This window comes from Polypterus senegalus, chromosome 12 (genome assembly GCF_016835505.1).
Source record: "Polypterus senegalus isolate Bchr_013 chromosome 12, ASM1683550v1, whole genome shotgun sequence".
Classification (NCBI taxonomy): domain Eukaryota; kingdom Metazoa; phylum Chordata; class Cladistia; order Polypteriformes; family Polypteridae; genus Polypterus; species Polypterus senegalus.
In genome coordinates, this window is record NC_053165.1 from 68,947,552 (window position 1) to 68,971,896 (window position 24,345).

A 24,345-nucleotide genomic window follows, 5' to 3' on the forward strand; every position below is an offset into this window, starting at 1 on the left:
TGTCTCTGTCAACTTCTGATCTGACAAGTTAAGAAACCTGCATGCTGCCAAAATGTACTTTTTAGACTCTTGCTAGACTGATTTATCCAATTGTTAAGAAGTATAATCAGACACTGACTTCCACTGCACACCACAGATTTTCACTCAGGCTTGTCTTCTTGCAGTTGATCATCTGTTAAGCTTATGCTCTTGTTAAAATTTGAATTTTCTAAGGGATTTGACTGAACACAAACCTGCCTACAATATAACGAAAGTATGAACATATGACAGATAGACAGAACTTTTTGTCCCAAGGAAGAAATTCGCTTTTTACAGACATTCAAAATATTACAAGAAGCAACAATGATGGCAACAGCCACTTCTGTCAAGTACACAAAAGAGTTACAAAAAACAAACCCATTTTCCAGCCACATCCCAGGCTATCTTGGTTGGTCCCTTATCCAAGTACTGGCCAGACTTGAACGTGCTTAGCTTCTGGTGGGGCTCCCTGCTCTGAAGTGCAGGTTGTTTATTAGCCACTTGAATCACCGGAGCACAAAGTGTGGCAGTGGACAGAGACAAGTTCACCTGCAGTCCCAAACCTCTATAATAAGTTCTGCTTCTAGCTGTAAACTCCTCTATTGCATATTTAAATAGAACCTTGTACCTTTCTCTTTGCCAGACTTTAAATTTATTCAAATTAATCTTAATTTGTCATAAATACAGCCAAATGTAAATGTCTAATTCCAACTGTAGAAATGTTACTACTCTATCTTGTTTAGTGTCTTCTGCAAACGTAAACAATTTGCATCAAACATTTCTGTAGAAGACATTTAGTTCAAATTTTTCATTAGTCAGTGCAAATATTCCTGATATATATTTGTGCTTAAATAGCTCACTTTTACAAGTTAATGGGCTATATATCTTGACATGCAGGTAGACATGAAAGAGATGCATTTATTGATACCAAAACCTTAATATAACTAACATTTTCCTCAGAAAATATAAACATCTAAGTTAAAAGGAGGAAGGACAGCCACAGCTACTCCCTCACCAGATAAGCCAGTGGGAGGTGGGCTCTAATTCTGCATCAGTATGTAAAAAATGTGCCTAATGTATAAAGAAAAAAAAAAATGTTAACTGTATTAAAGAACGGTTTCAAGTCTTGGCACTATTGTATTTGATGGCTGGTGGGGTAATTCTTTTTGATGGCAGATACTGACCTTGTGCTCTGACCACCAAAGGTCAAGCAAAAAGAACATTTGCCCTTGGGGATTAATAAAGTATGTGTATATATATTTTGTTATAAATTATACTCTATATATATGAAATCCTAAGTCTAAAAGTGCAATGGTGATGCTTTTCTGTCACGCTTTACATCAGGCTTATTTTAAAACCTACATATATATGTTTGGTATCATTCTTTTCAGAATTTATCAGACTTTAATGTAATGTTGTTAGATTTTCAGATTCTTATTGCCATTTTTAAATTATAAACTAAAAAATATCAAGAACTCAAGTCCCATGAGAAGGGACTTTGTGCCAAATGGTTTAACCACGCCTGGGGCTGGAAATAAAAGACAAAGAGTAGGACAGCTGCTGTACAGGCTTTTAAATGATCGAAGCGCCGTGCGAGATGCAGATCACATGGCACGGCAGCAGTAGCAGCTGATCGAGCAAAGAGGAGGTAAAAAAAATGTATTTGTTTCCCATTGTATCACCGTTTAAGAGGAGGTTTCGGAGGAGCGACCACATCTCCTTGGGGTGCGTTCAGCCCCCTCTTTACAACGTGAGTGGCAGAGACTCAAAGTGGCTGGCGAGCAAAGCAAGCAGGAGGAACCCCCTAGTGTGTGTGTGTGTGTGTGTGTGTATATATTTTAATATATATAATTCTACAGCAGCAATGTGCTAAAGAGTGGAAGGTCTGGAGGGAGATACTTGGTCATTTTTATTGATTTTTAAATATTTTGTCATTTGCAATGTGACAATTTATTCTGTTTATTTGAGAATGTATATGCAGTTTGTAACATTTACCTACACATGTGTGTAACCAGAAAGCACGCTTCTGAGCTGGCCTTCGACTTGTGCTGTGTTGCTCACCAAATAATACATCGTGGAGGTGGTGTTTGTGCAGCATTTACTGATGAGAAGAGCCATGCTAAAGCCACTAGTCCAATTAATATGAATAATTATTACTATAACTATTAGAAGCCTTATCAATTTTTTACTATTCCATATAAATGTTGGATATAAAAGTTGAACCTACTTAACACTAAATAAAAACATTGTGGTTATCATGGCTCCAGAGACAATACTCACACAAAGCCACAGGGCTGTCCTAAAGAAAGCTCACTAAAGCAGTGGATCACACAGTTCAGTCCCCAGGGTCCTCTGCGGCTGCAAAAATGCATTATTTCGCTTTTTAGTATTTTATAATGATCCGGTTATTTAGACAAAATACTTACTAATAAGCACAGAAGTGGTTAACACTGAAGCATCTACTCCTTTCAGAATCATTTGTGCTCAACATTAATTTTTGGCATTCAGATTCAATTAAAGGATAAGTTCAGCATTCTTCCTCACAAACATGTATATTCGAAATTGTGATCTGATGTTAAGCTAAATATCTTGTCCTCACTAGTACTCTACAATGGAGGTTATGTTGCACATAACACCTCTGGAAAACAAAAACTTATGCACAAGGTGTCGTGCCAGCGGGACAGAGCCACATTTCAAAGTGGTTTGTGTATGTTGCAGTAAACCCACAAGTCAATCAAAAACAATAATACTATCTTTCATATACCCAAGGGTGTCTTCTTAAAGATAAACTCTAAAGATTCCATTTTGTCTGCTCTTTTTCATTATTAAAATATCAGATCTGTACACATATACCCAGAGGCGTGAATCTGGTTGTTATCTAAGAGCTCCCCTACTTCAAGCGACAAACAGTGAAAGGATCATTACCATTGGATAGCCAATGGTGTATAGTTGTCTATGATTGGCCATTTATATTACATGTCACACTTGTATGTAAAAGATGGGAAATTAATGGTTTCTGTGACGGCTCATCTTTACATGTTGTTACACAAAAAGCTTGAGCCAGATTCTGTTGACAATTTTGACTCATACCAAGGATGACGTGTTTGATGAAAGACTTGATGCTACACATGATTTCTGATTACTGCTTTTAGTATCACTTTGAAGCATTGCGGTATACTGTCAGGGACCCACTTACCATACCCGGACACTGCCTGCTCTATGCTGTCCTTATGTCACTTACTGAGCAGTGTTCTTTCATTTTAATTTTGTGTACAGGTAATGTTTCTTAGTGTAACTATAAGTACTGTTGTTACACACTGTACTTGTGCCTCTCCAAGTTTCATTTGAGGACCCCCCCCCCAAATGTAAGTGTATCATGTTGCTGTGCTGTGAGCACATGAAGGTGTTTCAACTAGGGGTGTGTTCATGGTAGAATTCCCCCACCCACCAACACACACACTCACAACCCAAGCGATCAATTGTGCGTGCAATTTTTTTTATCCCATTTTAACACCCTCCCTCCCTCCAATGGAAATCAGAAACGAGCGTGAAATCCCTAAATTTACCTAATTTTGTTGTGTTTTAGCTACTTGATATTGGTTTTTAATCATATAAATACTTTCTTTTAAAAATTTGAAGTGTTATATTCACTGCTCTTCAGCCATTTGCAGTTCTTATAGATAGATAGATAGATAGATACTTTATTAATCCCAAGGACATAATCAAAGTAATAGGCATTTATTTATTTGGTATGTAATTTAGGTTTAATAATAGGAAGGTGTATCTTTTCTAAACCTAATAATTCTTTATGCTCAAGCAAACACAAAGTCACACATACACATTGCAAACTGGCTTAATCCATTTCAGGGTAACACGACCCTGGCACCTATTGCACCTAATGATGTCTCTTGGAATTCGCCAGGTATCTTATATGCTGCTATACTGTATGAAGCACAACTGCAGCCTTGTCACTTTAATGCGTCAAGTATTAAAACAAGTAAATTCAGACTGCTACTGCTTGTGTGTTCTTATTTTCCAGCAGGTTAGAAATTTCAGAATTATTACATTTATGTTTTGCCAGTTGTCTTCTTTTATATATATGCATTGCATGGCCATTTAGGGACTACATGGATTGTTAATCCCATATTCCACTAAACTGCCTGTGCCTGCCCCTGCTCCATTTGTTAAATTAAGTTACCTTAAATAATCACTGTAGCAAAGATAACATCATTTTCCAAAATGTGCTCCAATGTACAGTATCACAAACCTACATTCTGGCCAACATTCCTCTCAACTGCACATACAAACAACGAATCAGCCCACTTCCATCATGAATAGAACATCCATCCATCCATCATCCAACCCGCTATATCCCGAACTACAGGGTCACGGGGGTCTGCTGGCGCCAATCCCAGCCAACACAATGTGCAAGGCAGGAAAAAAAACTACGGGTAGGGTGCTAGCCCACTTCCATCATGAACAGAACAGTTCCAAAGTATTGCCAATAATGTCCACTAGAGGGGGATATCACCATAAAACACTAGCTGGTAATAAGGGCAAGCACTGAGTCTCTCTAAAAATAAAACATGTATTGTTCACAAAAAGTATTCCAAACACGATGAAGCTATGTGGAGCACAAAGGCAAAATGGTAGTGCTTGAAACACAAAGGCAACCCACTTCAAACTCCCAAAACAGCTTCCAAAGGCAAGGTCAAAATTTGAAATTCCAAAGATCCAATAATTAACAGAATTGACAGTAAACACAGGTAAATTCACCACTTCCAGGCTTGTCTGAAATGAACTGCCAGCAACTGCGGGAGCCCCTCCAGATTTACAGGGTGGAAGGCAGGTTCTTGGAGGTGACTGGCAGGTGGCTCCACCTCTTCATCAAACACAAAACACACTGAGCATTGACACAATCAAAAAGCAAAAATGAACAATCAACAAAGAACAAAAGAGACATAAAATGTGAATGTGAACCCCAGCCAGACGAGGAACCCAGGCTGAGACATGACAACTACCTCCACCATTCATGTGCCAACTGGGGAACCACAATTATTAGATTACTTAGACTATTTTAATTTTAATAATATTACATTTATAAATAAAACCTGTGTTTTTAAATAAGCTTATTACAATTTTTAGAGTGCAGAGTGATTCTGCGTTTTAAATCCTATCTTGATGCTGGACAAAAGATGAGTTTCCTCTTATAGTAGTTTTAAACTGTTTGAATTTCAGAGGGAGGGTGTAAAATGTCAGTTCATATAATTATGCAGGCGCAAACAGAATCAGAACATCCAACACCACTCTGTCAAGAGGCAGAACTCTGCAGGAACACGGAGGATCAGCCACATAATCTAAGGAAGGCAACTAGGACTGGAAATAGAACAGAAACGTTATTTTTGAGTCTTCTGTGCCAGAGACACACGATTTTCAAACTCATTAGTAAAATTCTGAGGTCAAACTTAAAATTCTTCACACAAATGTAAATTCAGCAGACATGCCTTCATGAAATGGCCTGTTTTTACTGCAGTCAACAGCAAAGAAATCATGCATAGGGTTCATAGTCAAGTATTCAGTCATTAGTAGTGCTACTTTTAGGACCTTCAGGTTGAATATTTTCCTTCTTTATACTGCCAGATGAATCTGCAGAAATACGGACACAAGTCGCACAATACAAAGCCATTTTGTGTGCAAAGCTCTTTATATACATTGTATTGGAGTTAAAAAAAATATTTTACAGTTCGATAAGACTTTTGATATTGATCTGTGTGGATAGTAGGATTATCACAGGATTATTTTGGTAATACACACTTATGTGAACAAGGCAGCTTTTTAATGTTAGAGGGAGGAGAGCTAGCTCCTGTAATTAAACAGGAGCTTAATATGCAAGTGCCTTTAAGGACAGAAGGTTCGGAGAAGCAAAAACACATGACGATGAGTCAAAGAATGACAAGGCGATTGTCAGAGAGAAAGAGGGGATAATGTGCTACATGCAAGTCAACTGAAGAATATTGGTAAGACAGTGTAATAATTAATAGATTGCATGCAATGTTTAGATACAGTAACCAATGAATGTGTGCCTGTATAAAGACCTTGTAAGCAAAAATGTTGGATCTGGGTAAAAGCAGCTTCACTGACAAGTAACACAACCATTGGAGATCCTAATTTGTCCAGTTCAGGCTGATGCAAATATTGCTAAATGCTGAATACAAAGGAGAGGATCTGTAAGCACGTCTTAGACTTGAGTGTCAGGTTAGCCTCTTGCTGCATCTCAGTATTCACAAGCATCACACCAAGCTATAAGCGATTATAATCATAGAATCAAAAATCATTTAAAAAAAAACAAAAAAAAACAGAATTTAAGCATAAGCCAAGGGAGGGACCCCGATGCAAACATTGCACTTGCACTTCAAATGAACACCCCAGCTGGATTAAGAACAGCTAAAAAGCCTAACAAACTATCTGATGTAAAGCTTGCGGTATGATTTGATTTGAATTGATCAGGTTACATGTTTTCTTCTGCTTTAACTTCTAGTGTTTGATATGCCGCAGTTAGGAGACCTGGGTTCGCATCCCGGGCCAACCCTGTGTGGAGTTTGCATGTTCTCCCCGTGTCTGCGTGGGTTTCCTTCTGGTGCTCTGGTTTCCTCCCACAGTCCAAAGACATGCAGGTTAGGTGCACTGGCGATTCTAAATTGTCCCTAGTGTGTGCTTGGTGTGTGTGTGTGTGTGTGTGCCTTGTGGTGGGCTGGTACCCTACCCGGGGTTTGTTTCCTGCCTTGCGCCCTGTGTTGGCTGGGATTGGCTCCAGGAGACACCCGTGACCATGTAGTTAGGATATCGCGGGTTGGATAATGGATAGATGGATGATATGCCTGTAGGTTTGGACTGAAACTGCCTTGCTGTTAATCAACACCAGCAGTGATTGGAGGGTCACAGGCTCTGTAGGATGAGAGCTTCAGGTATGTATTTAGCTTCTGTAGGAGCCCAACTCAGGTGTTAAGAAGTTAATAGTGTTAAAACCTTTTGAGAGTATACAGTCCTGGTTAGGTAACTCCGTGTTTAAACCCTTTCAGGGTAGCCAGTACGTGGTTGGAATTGTTCAGCATGTGTAATGGGGAACTAGAGCAAAAATGCTAAGGTGTTCAGAGGTTAAATACTAAATACTTTCAAAGGTAGCCAGCCCTTATGCAGGATTCCAGGGGTTAAATATTACGGGGTGAATATATAAAGAAATATTATTTAGCCATTTCCAGGATTAACTTCTCCACCAATAAAAATAGAACCTTTGGGGGCTAACATGGCTTTTGTGGACACGCTCACAACAAAACTCACAGATGTTGTTTTTTAACCTGACAGTTTTTAGCTTAGGTTAGCAACCCTGAACCCATCTATAAAATGTCAACAAAGAGATACACCATCACTCTCTATACATTGGCATGTTATGCTTGGTCGACTGGTGCTGGTAAAACACATTTTTTTTAGCTGCCCTTCATAAAATGACCAGCTGAATAGGCACTACCTGTGAAGAAAGCAAAACAAGCCTGACAATGTATTCAGGGTGGTCTATCAGCATGCACTACTATTTAGAGCCCACCTAACTGCCAAGTTTCAGGGTCTGATAGACTGGCCCATTCAGTGGCCATAAGGGATGATGCTTCTACATCTTCTTCAGGGTAAACTCTGGCAAAAGAATCCCAATTGGCCCAAGAGGAAAATGATGGTGCAATGCATTACACTTTAACAAGAACAGCTCAGATGAATTAAAAAGGTAAAGGCGGCAACAGTTAAAAAGACAAATGAAGCCTATGGTATGAAATTGTAAATCATTCAGGTTGTATGTTTTTTTTCTATGACTTCAAGTATTTGATAAACCTAAGTCAAGTTTGTTGTCATCTCGGGGAATGTGCCATGTTGTTTACCAACACCAGCAATCACTGGGTTTCTATCGAATATGCCACACTTATCCAGCTTTTGTAGGATTCTAACCCAAGTCCTAAGTCTTAAATGACTCAGTAATAAAACAAGTTGTGCTCATTCAGCTTAAATCCTTTGAGAGGTAGCAAACTGGGAGCAGACTGTGATGCCAGCATGACCAAACTCCTGACCTTTGTTATGGTGTTTAGTGCAAGCCTTTCAGAGTAGCCAGTTTGTGGTACTAACAATTCATCCATTGCAGTTAGGGAAATGGAGATCATGATTGGTCTCAGCCATTGCTCAAGTACACAGGATCAGCCCTTACAGGGATTTAAAATAGAGAACAAGACTTGTCTGAGCAACGTGTAGCCTGCAACTGTTAATGTACTCGGAGGGTTCGTGTTAAATCCTTTCAGGGGTGGAGAACAAGTTTGGTCTCAGCAGTGCACAGTCTGCCCTTGGTAACAGATCCACCAATAAAAATGAAAGTTAGCAGGCTTTCATGGTAAATCATACTGTATATCCTGGATTCCTGTCCAACAGTCCACCCAAATTTCCATCATTGACATTTCTTACAGACCTTATAAAGTATGTAGAACTTAAAATGTCGGTAGACTCATCCAATTGGAGAGAAGGCGGGTGATTTTCCCCTAACACACTCCGAATGGTCCATTTATTGCTGTGCATAATGCCAGTGTGTTGGGGTGTTAGTCTAATAGTTTGCTGCATTTTACATTTAGTAATCAAGTATATGTGCTGGCTTGTAAAAGGTTGGCTTATTTGCTTGGTTACAGCCGACTGCTGACCACCTAACGCTTACTCTTTGTTTAAAAAGCTCTCAGCATTTAATGACATCATTAGGACTCTTTCTTTTTAAGTGCAGTTTTAATTTCATAGGTTTTAAACTGTCTTGTGCGAGCACTCTGGAACACAAAACATGTTGAGAAAATAGCTCGTCACTGACAGTGAAACAAGAAAATCCATAATGAATGAATAGAACTACGGCATTTTGAAATGGAACCACAGTGTGCTGGGTTTATATGCTGAGGAGCACTAAGTAAGAATACACCGAACTTGATTGACAGCAACCTGCCTGACATTCCTGGCACTTCCCAACAGGCTCACCTGTTAATATGATGTTTCTGATGACCTTATGCCTCAAATGATGGGTTTAATTTCGAGGAGGATGGCTTGTTTGAGGTGGAGGACTACTGTTTTACCACCTCACTCTCCCTGTTTGAAGGTCTGAGGTCAACATCTTCACAGTTTGCATGTTAATTATTCTCCCGTATTTTTTATCCTCTGAATATTTTCTGTGGACAGTTATTAATCACTAATATGTATTTTACATTGTTCAAACAATATATTCATGCAGTATAGGGTGCTTCAGATCTAATTATGCAACTTTCATTACACTATAACTTATTAAGTTCATTACATATAAAATCACCCAAAAAATCCCGGACCATCGAGAAGTGCGCAAACTGCAGACATGAAGAATCGTCTTTGCACCGAACTGGAATTGTCCACGCATAAATCAAAGTCATCCAGACGATCTGGATCTGCATAATTAGATCTGGACCACCCTGCATATTCAGGTTTAAGCTCCTTTCCTTGAATTACCTTAAAGTAATATCCATCATGATGTAACTCTCATTCAATTCTCAGACAGGGTGATGAACTGCTGTGGCACAACAGTTTCCGCACTGTGAGTTCACCAATGTGTGCAGTTGATGAAAAGCGCAGTGTGAAAATGTGCTTTTTTAGCCAACCTTTTACAAGCCAGCACACATACTTGATTACTAAATGTAAAATGCAGCAAACCATTAGACCAACACCCCAACACACTGGCATTTTGCATAGCAATAAATAGACCATTCGGACTGTGTTGGGGAAAATCACCCGTCTTCTCTCCAATTAGATGAGTCTACCAACATTTTAAGTTCTACATACTTTTTAATGCAGCCATCTTCGGCTCCTGCTTGTTTCGGTGGCTAGTCCCCCTTAAGTTTTCTCTTCAGCATATGGAAGGCATGCTTAGTTGAATTTTAAATTCGGTAGGACATAGAAGAATATTACATTTTTTCATTTTGTAAAACTCCTGTATTGCTTTAGCAGTATGTCTGGGATCATTATCTTGTTTTAGGATGAAGCACCATCCAATGGCATAAAATGGGCAAGTGTAAGGATCTGAGCGACACTCGCATAGGGCCACTTTGTGACGGCTAGACAACCGGGTCAGAACATCTCTAAAATGGCAGGTCTTGTGGAGTGTTCTCAGTATACGGTACCAAAAAGTGATCCAATGAATTACAACCGGTGAACCAGCGACGGGGTAACGCGTGCCCAAGTCTCGATTATGCCCGTGAGGAGTGAAGGCTAGCCCATCTCACGATTAATTATAACTAATAACTGATAATCAGCCTGTCTGGTTAGGAATTTAAATTTAAAAAAAGTAGTCATTTTGTAATATTTTACACTAGAAAGCCTTTTAACAATGAGCACACAAAACATTAGACTTTAAGGCCATCCACAGCAATTTAATCACAGTAATATCAGTACTTTCTTCTGAATTACAGCAGTCATCATGCAGGTTCTCAACTTATGGATCTTAGCATTTGTTTCCTCTCATCATTGTTACATATTCCTTATTTCATGTTTAACAACTTTGCTTGCTTTCTGGCGTCTTCTTTGTCTGCTCCTCGGTTTCTCTTAATAGCTTATGCTACTGACCTTTTTTCATTCAACCATGTCCTCATGTTCCCTCAAATCATCCTTTAAACAACATCATCAAGGGCTCTTGTCTCTCCATCATTAACTCCAGCATCAGTTAATGGTGGATACACAAAGGAACGAGTGTTAGGATGTGGTGTGGAATAATGACATGATCAGGATGAAGCCTGACACACATTCGGTACATTTTACCTCTGTTAGCAGAGTTTTAAACTTCTATAAGCCTTCAGATCTCCTTTAGTGTGATACAACTTGATGTTCCCATCTTTAAAACATGTGCAAACTTTTACATCACCCAAGAATGGCTTACTGTATGCTTAAGTCCAATAAATACATTTTAACACCTCCGTAGGCCTCATATGCACTCGGAGAATGCTGCTTGTTTATGAACTGCTCAAAAACACTTTGGGACCACTTGTACACAACCTATCAATTTATGTAAAATCAAAAGAAAAAAATTCTCTGGATGAAAACAAAAAACAAAACACAGCCTCAAAGAAAATCGCACAATATCAGCAAAGCAATAAGATACAGCATGTTGTTTCTCAAATCCATCACATTTAAGAGACAGCTGGAAGTTTGCTACCTAGCAGGTGTTCCATTGGTATTAATAATCTGCAAAAGCTGTAGATTTGTCTTTTATATAAATAAAAAATGAAAAACAAAGCAGTTTTGAGCTCCACAGAGGATGGACAGGCAACTCCCCGAAGGTGGTGGCGCAGGATTCCTTGCTTGGCTGGGACACCATAATAAAGGAAAACGGATGGATGGGCTTTCAAGCCTGGATTGAACAGGAATCCTTAACCATCTGGGAAGTCAATATAATGGAAGTACTGGGGAGACGACAATGTATCGATCCTTTACCCCCAGATACACTAGGTGTCAGAATCCCTGGCTTCATTACCTTGCAGGATGCCCACAATGCAAACTGGGAATTGGAGTTCTGGGGTACAACCCTGTTGGGATCCTTGGGTGCCCTCAGAAGGAGCCACAGAGATGTACAATTACCTCTGTAATGTTTGGGACAAGGACACATTCTTCCTTGATTTCCCCCTCTGCTCCACAATTTAAAATTACAAATCAAACAATTCAGATGTGATTAAAGTACACATTGCAGACTTTCATTTAAGGGGATTTGCGTACATTTTGGTCTCACCATGTAGAAGTGAAAACACTTTTTCTACATGGTCCTCCCATTTCAGGGCACCATAATAATTGCTACAATTGGCATCACAAGTGTCTGCGATTCCTCAGGTGCGTTTCATGGCTTTATAAGAAGCCTCAGTCTGCTTAAACCCTTGGTTGTCTGCAGTTGCTATTGCTCAACATGAGGACTAAAGCTGTGCCAATGAACGTTAAAAAAGCCTTTAAGAAGAATAAAATCACTGGAGACATTGGTAAAACCTCAGAATGACCTAAATCAACTCTCTGGGATATCATGAAGAAGAAAAAGAAAAACACTGGTGAGCTCAGGAATAGAAAAAGGACTGGTAGGCCAAGGAAGAAGCCATTGGATGGTGTTTCATCCTAAAACAAGATAATGACCCCAGACATACTGCTAAAGCAATACAGGAGTTTTACAAAATGAAAAAATGTAATATCCTTGTATGTCCTACCGAATTTAAATTCAACTAAGCAAGCCTTCCATATGCTGAAGAGAAAACTTAAGGGGGACAAGCCACCAAAACAAGCAGAAGCCGAAGATGGCTGCATTAGAAGCTTGGCAGAGGTCTGGCAAGGTCTATGAATTGCAGACTTCAGGCAGTTATTGCATGCAAGGAATATGAGATAAAGCAGTAAATATGACATCTTTCATTGACCAGCCATTGCTATGTCCCAAACGTTAATGTGCCCTGAAATGGAGGGACCATGTAGAAAAAGTGTTGTGTGACCAAAATGTATACAAATCCCCTTAAATGAAAGTCTGCAAGGTGCACATTAATCATACTGGAATTGTTTGATTTGTAATTTTCAACTGTGGAGCAGAGGGGGAAATCAAGGAAGGAGGAAGATCTTTACTGTTTTTGGTGTGCTGTGGGGAGGATTCTAGAAGGGCTTATAAAGGTACTGCATACAATAAAATCATTATACTTGAACCCGTGATTGTGGCTATGTCATTTGTCCCGTCTTCCACACTGCACAAGTCTAAAGCTTTCATAAGTTTTAGAATAAGTAAAAGCTGCCAAAAAAAACTGCTGGGCTGTATTTATTCGGGTAAAAAATTAAATTCTTTAGACATTCAAGGCAGACTGTGAAAGTGATTCCATCTGAGAACCAAGGCTTAGTAGTAGATATTATTTTCACAGCTAATAATCTATATGTTTGTCTGCTGTTCTGTACCATGCCGAAATAACACACAGGAATAAGCAGCAGAAAACTCATTTCAGAAGAGGCTTCAGTCGTGTTCAGTGAATGACATTATCCCACAACAGATGATCATGGCAGCATGCAGCAATGATAGTGATCAATGTATGGCACTCACCCAGCCTACTGTCCATAAATAAAACATGGGCGGCAGAAGAGGTTGCATTTAATAGGAAAACATAACTGTGTAATTATCTGAGCTTGATTTTAGTACCAGACAAATAAGTAAATAAAAATTTACAATTACCAGCTTCTATGTGGCCATACAATTAGGCATTTTTGTAACATCGTTTCATATTAAACATTACATGTTAAAATGATTCTTTGATGCAATTTGACCTTTATAAACTTTAACATGGTTGGAAAGGTGCTTGGGATACCCTTACAATCCCACCACATACCTGCATCAGAATATTGAGGTCATGTTTCAACTAAGGTTTCTCCCATGGCTGGGGTTCAAAGCTGCATTTCTGGTCCATTTTTGTACCATTTATTTATGTTGTCTGCTTTCTGCTCTGTTGCCAACGCACGTGTTATATTCCTGATGTTTCATATGTGTGGTACCCCAAGAGACGGGACCACCTGCCAATCATCGACATGAACTTCCCTCTGCTGAATTAATACAGTGTTCCCATAGTTCTTAGTGGTTCGTTTTAAATGTGCTAGGGAGTGTAGCTTTTACTTGTGTTTCTGTTGTGCTTTTCTGGACCAATTTTTAAAAATATTTTTTATTGGAACTGTGTTAAATCTTTTAATTTTATAAAGATTCTTCAAGACCCCTTTTGATTCTAATCAGGATTCTGCTGGTAATCTCCCCTAGCGGGCAATTCTGGAAATATTTATGGGACTTCCAGTCCGCAACAGTTGACTTTTAAGTGTTTTGATTTTTTCATACTGCGAGTAGATATAATATTAAGGAAATTGCTGCTCCATTGTCAGGTTACACATGTGCCCAAACAGCTGTAGCACATTGAATTCTAAGTGCACATTTCTAAATGCAAAAATAATTGAAGTTGCATAGCATTTATGTGCGATCTGGCTGTTAACCATAAGCACACTTCAACTCATAACGTACTTGAGAAGCAGAAGTGCAAACGCATACATCCAGTGTCATCAAAACTGGCAAACGTTCCTAACTCCTTTGATGCTAGGCTATCATGACAGCGGCAACCAACATGTTCTAATAGACGCACAAGAAATGCAAATAAATGAGCCCAGCTCTTCCTGTCTAAATCACACGGTGTAAGCGATATTCCACCAGAATTTCAGACATTCCCATGTCAATGGATTTACTGCTTGCACTTGTGATATTATTTGTAACAACAGAGGCTCAAAGAGTCAGATGAAAGACCGTGTTTTACGCACATCTGTTCTTTTCTTTTCTAAATCCTGGCATCTTGTTCTGCTAGCTTAGATCACATGTTACCCTTTGAGGCACGCAAACTTCCCCCACCTTGACAAAAAATTCTCTAATTTTTCATAAAACTATTCTGCTAATAGAAAACAAAAAAGGGACTAGGAGATGAATTATCAAAGAATAGCTAACGTTTGTGACTGGGAATTCTAACAAAGTCTAATCTAAAACACGGTCATCATTCAATAGCAATAAATCGAGAAACAGAACCACTATGTAGCGGTGCCCCATTAAAAGTTTGCTTTCAGTTGAACTGAATTAGATTTCCACAATAATTGGGAGTTATTTCATTACGCAATTAATAGGGGGATGCAGTGTGACATCGTGGGCACTATGGTGTGTTTATTACTTGCTCGATATAAATCCATGGGGAGGGCTGTCATTGACACCTTTTTGTTCATACTTCCAGTCTCCTCAATCAAAACCAAGAATGAATCCTCAGTCAAAGAACAAAAATCAGGTTCTACTGCATCAGTGGAGGACAGCGGAGAGCACTTCACCAAATGACCTGTTCAATGTTGCTCAGGACCTTGGGGGCATGCCTCGGAAACATACACATACTTCAGGATTTGCTGTTAGGACTGGGAATTATTAACTTGTGGGCAAGTTGTTCTGTCATGGGAACACTAACCACCACCATTCATGCACAAGTATTCTTCACTTATATAAAGATTACTCATCACTTCTGCTATGCAGGGAGCCCCTGGGTTATGAACAAGATCAGCTCCCAAGTCTGTCTTTAAGTCGAATTTGGTACATACAGTTCTTATTTAGCATCGGTTACTCAAATGTTTGTCTTAGTATACGATATATACAGGGGTGGGCAAAATTAGGTTTCATTTGGACAAACAGTCGCATCCATATGCCCTTTGAGAGAGGAAAGTATAAGCTATCATGTCGGCACCAAACCATTTTTGAGAGCATTCAGCCTTTTTATTGCACCAGGCAACATTCAGACTGTTTATATTATATGTCCTGCTAATAAATCAGTGTTAAAAGGAGAAAATGGACTCTGTGTACCTCGTAGAAGTGCAATGGATTACTACATTACAAACCATGAATTACAGATTTCCAGGAAGGAGTAAGTAGACAGAGACAGGCTGTAATTGTATGTAATATTTTACACAAACTATCACATATGACATGCACCCGCCCACTGATGACTTTTTAGAAACTCAGAGTATTGTAGAAAACAAATGGGCACAAGGCATTGAACCTATACCAGTCCATCACAGGAACCACACTGGGCCGATTTAGAGCTGCCCATGAGTCTAGCGGTGGTCCTTTAGACTGTTGAAGAAAATAAGGAGAAACAGGCAAAATGAAGACAAACAAGTCGGCAAGGTATTCTGAGATGCCAAAGCTAATGCCTTTACCACTGAGCTGCCATATACTGTATATTATTATAAATATAGTATACAGTAGAGAGTGTTTTCTTTTAAGTTGTATTTGCTTTTTTTTTTTCTGGCTGACAGCGGGTGCCATATTAGTCATCCAACAATTTCGCAGAACAAAATTCATTTTATTTTGTGTGAAGAAGATCCTTATAAAAAACAGAAGAATGCATTCTAATAGGCCGTGATGGCACTTTGCAAGAGTTATGAAAATTGCAGCACGGTTTTAGAGATGCCTTACACCGGAATGAAACAATGAGACTGTTTAGACTTTGGAATCTGGATGGCTGACAGAAGGAATGCCAATTAGTAGGGCTATTAGAAAAATATCTTTGACATCTCTAATAAAAAAAAAAACTTTAATAACTCTGCAAAAGTGATCTGTAATATTCCAGCAATGTGATGCCTTCCTCTTTTTATAAACTATACACATGCCTATTACTACACCATGATAAAATCACCTCTTAAATATCCGTATGACTTATTGGATAACACATCTTTGACATTCACGTGTCACGTCTTTTATCCTACGTAAACTCTGCCATGCACTCTCACATTCAGAGACTCCTTTAGGGTCCCTTTGTTCCACGGCTGACATTCAGACTGCGGCGCCATAGTCACCTTTGACAAGTTTGCCCGTTTTGTACGTGTACTGCTCTTGTGGCCCATGGGCACATTCCATCTCCCTTACTGCCTAATGTTTCTTGACTTCTTAACAGAACCGTGAAATGAATACCCAGGACTACAAGGAGAAGTGAACTTGAAGCACTGCAGCAGACTGTTTGCCCACAGTGAATGAGATTAATATGTGCAACTCAATATGCACGATATGAACAATATGTCTTCTTTGTGATCCATTCTTTTCCCAGCATGTAAAGAAATTATAAATGGCAACTAAAATCTAGACAATTATATTTGCCCAAACCAGCGTGTGCTACCTGCTGTGGCGTATATCAAATTAAATAGACAGGTACTTAGCTTCCACAAACAGAACAAATTGTATTTTATGTGTTATACTGATATATGTCCGTTCTCAGGGGAATCTATTCATATTTAATTTCCAAAGAGATTAGCACTCTATTTAATCACCTATTATAATAGGAAACTGTGCTTTAAGATTTATTATAACAAAGGCCTATGTGAATTAGAAAGGGAGAAAGACAGGGCGGTTCAGCATTAACCTTTTTTTAATGCCTTCCTGTCCTATGGATTAAGTTCAAATGAAGATTTCCTTGCCCTGATTTAAGTGGAATCAGTGACTGACACAACAAATTTTCGGCCCTTAAACGCTCACTGCTATTATCCCTATGACTTCTTATCCCTGGCTCATCAGAAAAATCAAATAAAGTGGCAGAATGGAAGCATCCACTATAAAAGTCTCCAACGGACTTTAAGCTTTCATTCACAGTCACCATTGAGAGATTTACTTTTCCCAAAACTCATGTCACACTGTAATAATGTTAATTTATTACACTCCAGAGTTTATTCCACACTCATCATAGCAGCTACTACCGATTAGAAATGAACAAAAACGATACAGATCAGACATGTGGAAAATGCAGCATAGCCATAAACCTCTTTAATTAATCTCTATTCTTTAAAAATACGTTCGAGATTATTTGAATCTTGACTGTTGCAAGGTAAAACCAAAAGGTTTGTTTTGAATCATTGCTCCGAGAGTTTCATTTCAATTGCCAAGTCATCAAAATCAGAGACAGAAAAGCAAAGTCATGTTTAGTTGTGCAAGTCAACACGTGACTACGTGCCCCCCACTCCATCGTTCACCTCTTGACAGCTCTGATCAACCTACAAATCTCGACACATAAATTTCACTCGTTCTTTCTTTTTCATTGATAAACTAAAACAAAAATGATTCACAGATGGCAGAGCTAGTGGCAACAGTAAAGGCTGCTGGAGAGAATTTACTTCAAACTTTAAATTACTGCAGTTGGCTTCCTGCTTAAATCACACATTTGGCATCAGCAAATAAGACACCTGTCCCATCAAAAGATCTATGTATGGAATTAAAGTTCACCGCTAATACAGCTGCCTTCTAGGACTAAAGCGTTTCACAGTGGCAGCATATGAGATTTGGCATTTCCCACTACGGGAGAGCTAAAAAAAAAAAAAAAAGAAGAGTTCAACACAATTATTTTGGAATGACACGAAATATTTAGTGTCTGCCAAATATGGCTAAACACAACAATGATTAGCAGTCTAAAAGCTTTTTAGACAACTGTAGGATTTAGAAATGAGGATTTGGAGACAGTAAAAGGACTTAGGAGTATGGCACATGCCACCTTAAGATGAACTATGCTAACAGCTGAGTGTTTGAGCAGAGAGTTGATTGGCAAAACAAATTCAAGTCTTCATAACCTGTCATTGCCCTTTATTAGTCATAGTCGAGTAACAAGTCTAATATATTTTAAGTGTTTTCTTTTTCCAACCCCCTCACATATCTGAGTGAAATTTAACATGACGTCGACATGTTAAAAACTAACTCTATTAGATGTTTCTACATCCAGCTCAAGTCCATTCTTTTACAGCTCCCTTTACCAAGCACAGTACAGGGTGGTCCAGATCTAATTATGCAGATCCAGATCGTCTGGATGACTTTGATTTATGCGGGGACGATTCCAGTTTGGTGCGAAGACGATTCTTCATGTCGTCAGTTTGAACACTTCTCAATAGTCCAGGATTTTTTGGGCGATTTTCTATGTAATAAACTTAATAGGCTATAGCATAATGAAAATTGAATAATTAGATCTGGACCACCCTATATAATGAGGTATGTGGAAAGGAAGAAACTTTACAACATTTAAATACACATCCAGGTCAACAGTAAAACAGTATGCCGTTTCTTAACACGACTATCGATAGTCCCAGGTTCAAGGCAGTTCGAGGGCAGCTGCACACAATGTGGCCCATCACACAGCTTCTCTCTGTATGGTAAATCCCACAGACATGTGTTAAAGTGATTTACGCACAAGACGTTTTAATTGAAAGGAGCCAGAGGTGGAATTTGAACCTCAAATGGGGTTTTTCTTCAGCTTGATGTTTTTACGATTAAAAAGCAGCTATTCTTCAAAAAAGAATACAAAATGTCTACAAACTCAAACAAGGTGTGTACTGTACATCTTTACATTTCATATGTAAACACACAAACATTCATGTATATGCTGTATGTCTACAGTATGTAAAAATTTCTGTACATACCATTCATGAATATAAATATATATTTTTTTCATTTGATATATTAATCCCTGAGGGAAATTGCTTTTTTGCATGGCCTTTGGGGGTCAGAGTGCAAGGTCAGCCATTGTACAAAGCCCCTGGAGAAATATTTTGGTTAAGGGCCAGCTCAAGAGCCCAATGGAGTAGGATCCCTTCTGGCAGTAACAGGATTTGAACCAGCAGCATTCCAGATACCAGCACAGATCCTTAGCCTATGTACAGCATTTCTTTTTTTATGTACATTTTATTTACAAAATACAAATTATAATCAACAAAGCAACTTCATCTCGTTCAAAGTTCTTACCAATTCCATTATACCATAGAGCAAACACATTCTTGTTAAGAAAGATTCATTTTCTTCTCCTAATTGAAACCAGCATCCCTGCAAAACACTGGACCAAATGTCCATTCTTCATGCATTTATCTTTTGATTTAAAATCAATTCCCAGTAAATGCCCTGCTTCAAACTCCCCACTATCCACAAACCCTTCCATCTCTCTTTAGTAGATGTGAATCCCCACTTCTCAATATCTCTCTCAACTGTCCCTCATAGTTCATTTTTTCCAAGCACTTTTTTATCCACTGTACATCTCTGGCCACATTTCTCTTTATCAGAATACTCCTCGCATGTATTATACGGTCACACACATTCACGCTGTATCTTACACACTCACCTTGTACAAGACAATTGGTATTCCTTTCATTCATGTTAGGTTATTAAAATTGTAGGCCAGTGTAATGAATTATCTATTATGGGTTTAAGTGCAATAGACCTCATTGCCCTGTGCATCATTTCAATGAAGACACGTTCATTTTTGGGTAAGCAACGTGGCAAAGAAATGGCACAATGAAAGAGATGATGACAGGTTCAATCATCACCACCACAGTTTCAACAGGGTTCCCTGGGGCGATTATTTAACACATTTTTAAAATGGTATGTCATATGCAAAGTACCCTTGGGCAATGCTCACCTTTTCAAGAAGTTATAAAATATAAGGAGTAACTATTTCATTTTAAGCAGAGATTAATAAAAGTTATTTGGCAGGTTGGGGGTTGGGTGGGTATTACTATTAATTTTATTTGCACAACAACAATTTAGAGCGTCCATTTATATTGAGAATAAATATACGAGTGCGTCTTTACGTTGTGAATAAATAATGCTGTGGAGAAAATATTAACACCGTTTTTAAGATGAGAATCTCTTGTAAAGCATGACACAAGAAAATTCAAACCCTTATCAATTCAACTGCTTATTTATGCAATTCAAAATGACAGAATTAAACTCAGCAAGACAAATACATTTATACTTTACTATCATCACAGCCAAGAGACTCACATGAAGCAGATTTGATATTAATTTATATCAGGATTCCTAAAAAAATAAATAAATAAGTAAAATGTTGTATGGTGACAAATAAATAATCTATGACTTTGGGGTTTGCTTTTATGATAAAAGTAGGCAAGCGGTAATTTTTGTACAAGTTTAAAAAAAAAATAAAAACAAATCTTACACGCTTTAGACAGATTACTTTTTTTTTTTTTCTTTGGAAGCTTTATTGCCACCAAAGAAAATCAATGATATTGTAACAGCATCGTACAAACATACCATGCCTTTCGGCATACAGCTGTGCCACACAAAGCATGATCTATGATTCCTGTGCTTGTGCCGTTTGAGGATTAACAATATGGGCTTCTGCCAGGCACACCGTTTACATCAGGTATGTCCCCCCACCACCTTATAACCAATACACAGGCTTGCTTGGGGCTTTGACTTTCACCTTAAGGCAAGTTAAGATGACAAAAGCTTGGCACCAGCTGACACAGGCCAAGCAGCACATGTGACCATCTGGCATCAGCCTAAATAAAGACGTATTAATCTCTTGGCAGTTTGATGTCGGATCAACGGGAACGGTTGTCCTTGGTTTCACTCCAAGGAAGATGCACCTTGTGTGTTGTACAAACATACATCATCCATGTACCTTGTTTTTAAGAGAGTATGATGTCTACTGGTCTTTGCATGAGAAACTCTAATGAACCCCATCTAGATCTGCAGATACAGCAACATAAAACACAATGCGAAATTGTTAGGTCTTCTTTTATACACACCAATTGATATGATAACAACTATCACTTTTCAAACATTATTCTATTTATCTAATCATTTTATCTAAATTTCACACACAGAATAAATGTCATTGATTGAATAAGCAACCTTGTGACAACAAATTCATAGAGTTGTCCCTTGTCACAGGACTTTGCAGTTTGGTTATTTCTGCTACAATGGCAAAGTGGCCAAGTCAATTCCATACAGAGAGGCGGTGGTGTGTTTTCGAGTTACAGTCCAACGGAAAGACAGATGTGATAACATCAAGTAAGTTACAACTACCATCCGAGTTGGTGAGCATTAAATAAATGTAACTAAAAAGGTCCAGAAAACCAACATGGATAATAAATGTTGGTATAATTGCCATTTATTATTTTTTTTCGCCACTCTTACACAACACAGAGACACGGGCACCTTTTCCACCAATACAAGACCCAAGAAAAGAAATGACCATACATTTGTCCCAAGGCATTCTCACAGACATAATACAAGTTTCAGTTTGCAACTTACATGACAAGCATGTCGCCCTCATGTGAGGGATGCCATACAAACTTCACTGAGGACACAAACCCAAATAATAGGACATTGCCTCTACATGCTGCACCACACTACTGCCTTAGCACAACTTAAATATTGTATCTGTGGAGCAATGCAACAAGATCTTGTTTGAAGTGAAAAATCTTAAACCTTTTTGCATAATGAAAGTGCATGTCCTCGCTGGATTAGCCCCCAGTAAGAAGAGAGTTTAACAATTGGTCATTTTCTATATTATTGCACATAACCAGAAAACAAATGTAAGTGGACTGCTCCAAACCAGGCACTCAAAAAGACTCTTGCATGGTTGCAATATATTCCAGGTTGCCTTAAAAAGAAGTGAAGGATGTACCCTTTAAAGCATTATAGAGACAATTAAAATTGACCTAAGATATCTGTGCCTCGTATATAATAAAAAAAGAGTCCTAAACTTCCCAATCCCTCCTATCCATGGTTTGGATTTCCTCATTACACTCCCCATCATATCACGGGAGGGGGCTTTTTAACAGAAAGGTCCTCAACCCAGTTTTGTAAAAAGAAAATATATTTGTTTATTTTTACATACGTTATTTTTGATTGTCCTCAAATAGACAACCCTGTTACTTGGTGCTTGATATTCAATGGGAAAATCCAATGTACAAGCCCTGCGCTCCGATGTACTGCCGTCCCGTTCGGGGTGTGTTCTCTCGCCTTAAACCAACAGCACCTCAATGTTCTCCTCGCCCACAATCCGCGTTATGTGATTTTTGTGTTAAGGATGAAGAAGGGTGAGTGGTTAATTAAGAATCAAGACACAATACTGTCAGGGAAACCCAAAAACGGAGCTGACCGAGCGGCAAGGAAAGGGTCTGTACTTGAAACGACTGCACCAGGACCGGCCTGATCGGCACGGGCTTCCGATTCTTTAACAATAGGCACCGGATTGGGTGCGTGAGGTTCTGATGATGAGCTAATTAACCTTTTTAAAGAGCTGAGCATCTCTCCTAATCACGTATATCAACATCGTATTTATTATTATTATTTAACTCGCCGTTCCTGTGTACACCCATAACCGATCGCTCCACTTACCTCCACAAAGAAGACCGACAACAAAGTGCAATGTGCGGAGGCGCAACATGTTCCTTTTTGTTCACGGCAAAACTTTCATTCACACAAATGAGCGAATTCCTGTAAGATGGCACCGCATCCAGGAGATGTTGTTTATGCCCTTATGCGTAGTCCTGTGCAGAATTCAGATTTTTTTTTGTCGCGATGTCAAACGGACTTGCCAGACATGCATCGGTAAGTTCCCATGGCTTGTGCTCTCACCGAGTTCCTCATTCTTCCCGGTGCGGGTTGCTTAGCACAAATCCCGATTAGCACCCGACCATATGCAGCAGGTGTTTTAAACCGTGCAAGGCAGCTCCTTCCAGGTTCCACATAAGAAAGAAATGGTGCAGCCGGTGGCTTCGAGGAAGCAAAAAAAAAAACCAAACGCATCCACTCTCTTTACATTCGAGAAAAATAAATCTGCTCTTAATCTGTTCGTCAAAAATAAATACTAATAAAATAAAGAGCGCTCCTCAAAATCGTATCTCTAACTTTGGATGCAGTTCAGTATTTTTGGGAGTATCCTCGCCTTTCCCGAATGTCCCTCGGCGGAATCGGAAGACTCCGAAGGGCAGGTGTCGGTGGTTATCAGCACCTCGAACCTCCGTCTCCGCCACACATAAAATCGGCGTCGCCTAAAGTTTGCCGATTTGCAACCATCGCTTCTAGAAAGCCCTGCGTTTCCTCATCGGGATGCGCTTCTTCTTACATCCGCGCATTTTCGTTGTTTTTATCGAAGCCTCCAAAATATGAAATCCTGTTTTTTTTATATATATATATATATATTCTATTATTAGCTTCTTCGGAAGCGAGCTTTCTCAACGGCAGCAGTCAGCGAGTCTCCGTGCTACAGTGCGCCCAGTTTAACATTCAAGTTGCTGGTGCATGCGCGCTCACTGGAGCTTTCATTTAAAAGGGAGCCCGAGAGTCCCACTGCCTGCCTCCCTGCTTCTCCGAGGCGGCCAGGCAGCCTACTTGGCAGACGAGTTTACCGCAAGCTTCTGTGCTGCCACAGAAGCTGGCCATCATGATTTTTTACAACCGGTTGATTTAAAAGAACGGCTCTCATTACCTTTCAGTGCATTATTTTCGCTAATAATTATGTGATATAAAAGGCGCTACATGAAATAAAGATTTACTGTTCAGCCTGGCACTCAACTTCAGATTTGCTTATACATCCATATGTGTAACATTGTATGAGCTCCATGCATTTATTAATGTTGACCACACCATACCTAATGCCAATATGTACTATAGCTTTTGATGTATTGTAATTGACTTATAACAGCAACCCAAAAATAATGCTTTTGTAAGTCCTGCTTACTATGGCGCAGTAACATTTTTACAGTAAGGGTATCCTGTATCAAACTCATTCTGAGCACATAAATCTGCTCTGACATGTTGATCTATGAAATCACAGTTGCCTTTCAACTGGCTTGTAAGGTTTTGCTATTCAAAGGCCTTTATACAGTAGTTCATGCAGGAATCCAATAAAAACTTTCCTGGATCCCCCATTCCTAACGCTTCTTATTTAACAGAGC

General features: G+C 39.0%; 1 protein-coding gene across 1 annotated transcript in view; it reads right to left on the bottom strand.

The window, feature by feature from the left end:
- si:dkeyp-14d3.1 (transmembrane protein 132C) overlaps nucleotides 1–24,051 on the bottom strand; it is a 458,057-nt gene extending 434,006 nt beyond the window's left edge. The window contains exon 1 of the mRNA XM_039772086.1: nucleotides 22,784–24,051. Within this exon, the coding sequence (XP_039628020.1) occupies nucleotides 22,784–22,832 (49 nt within the window). The 5' untranslated portion in view covers nucleotides 22,833–24,051. The remainder of the gene's footprint in view (nucleotides 1–22,783) is intronic.
- Between the last annotated feature and the right edge of the window lie 294 nt (nucleotides 24,052–24,345).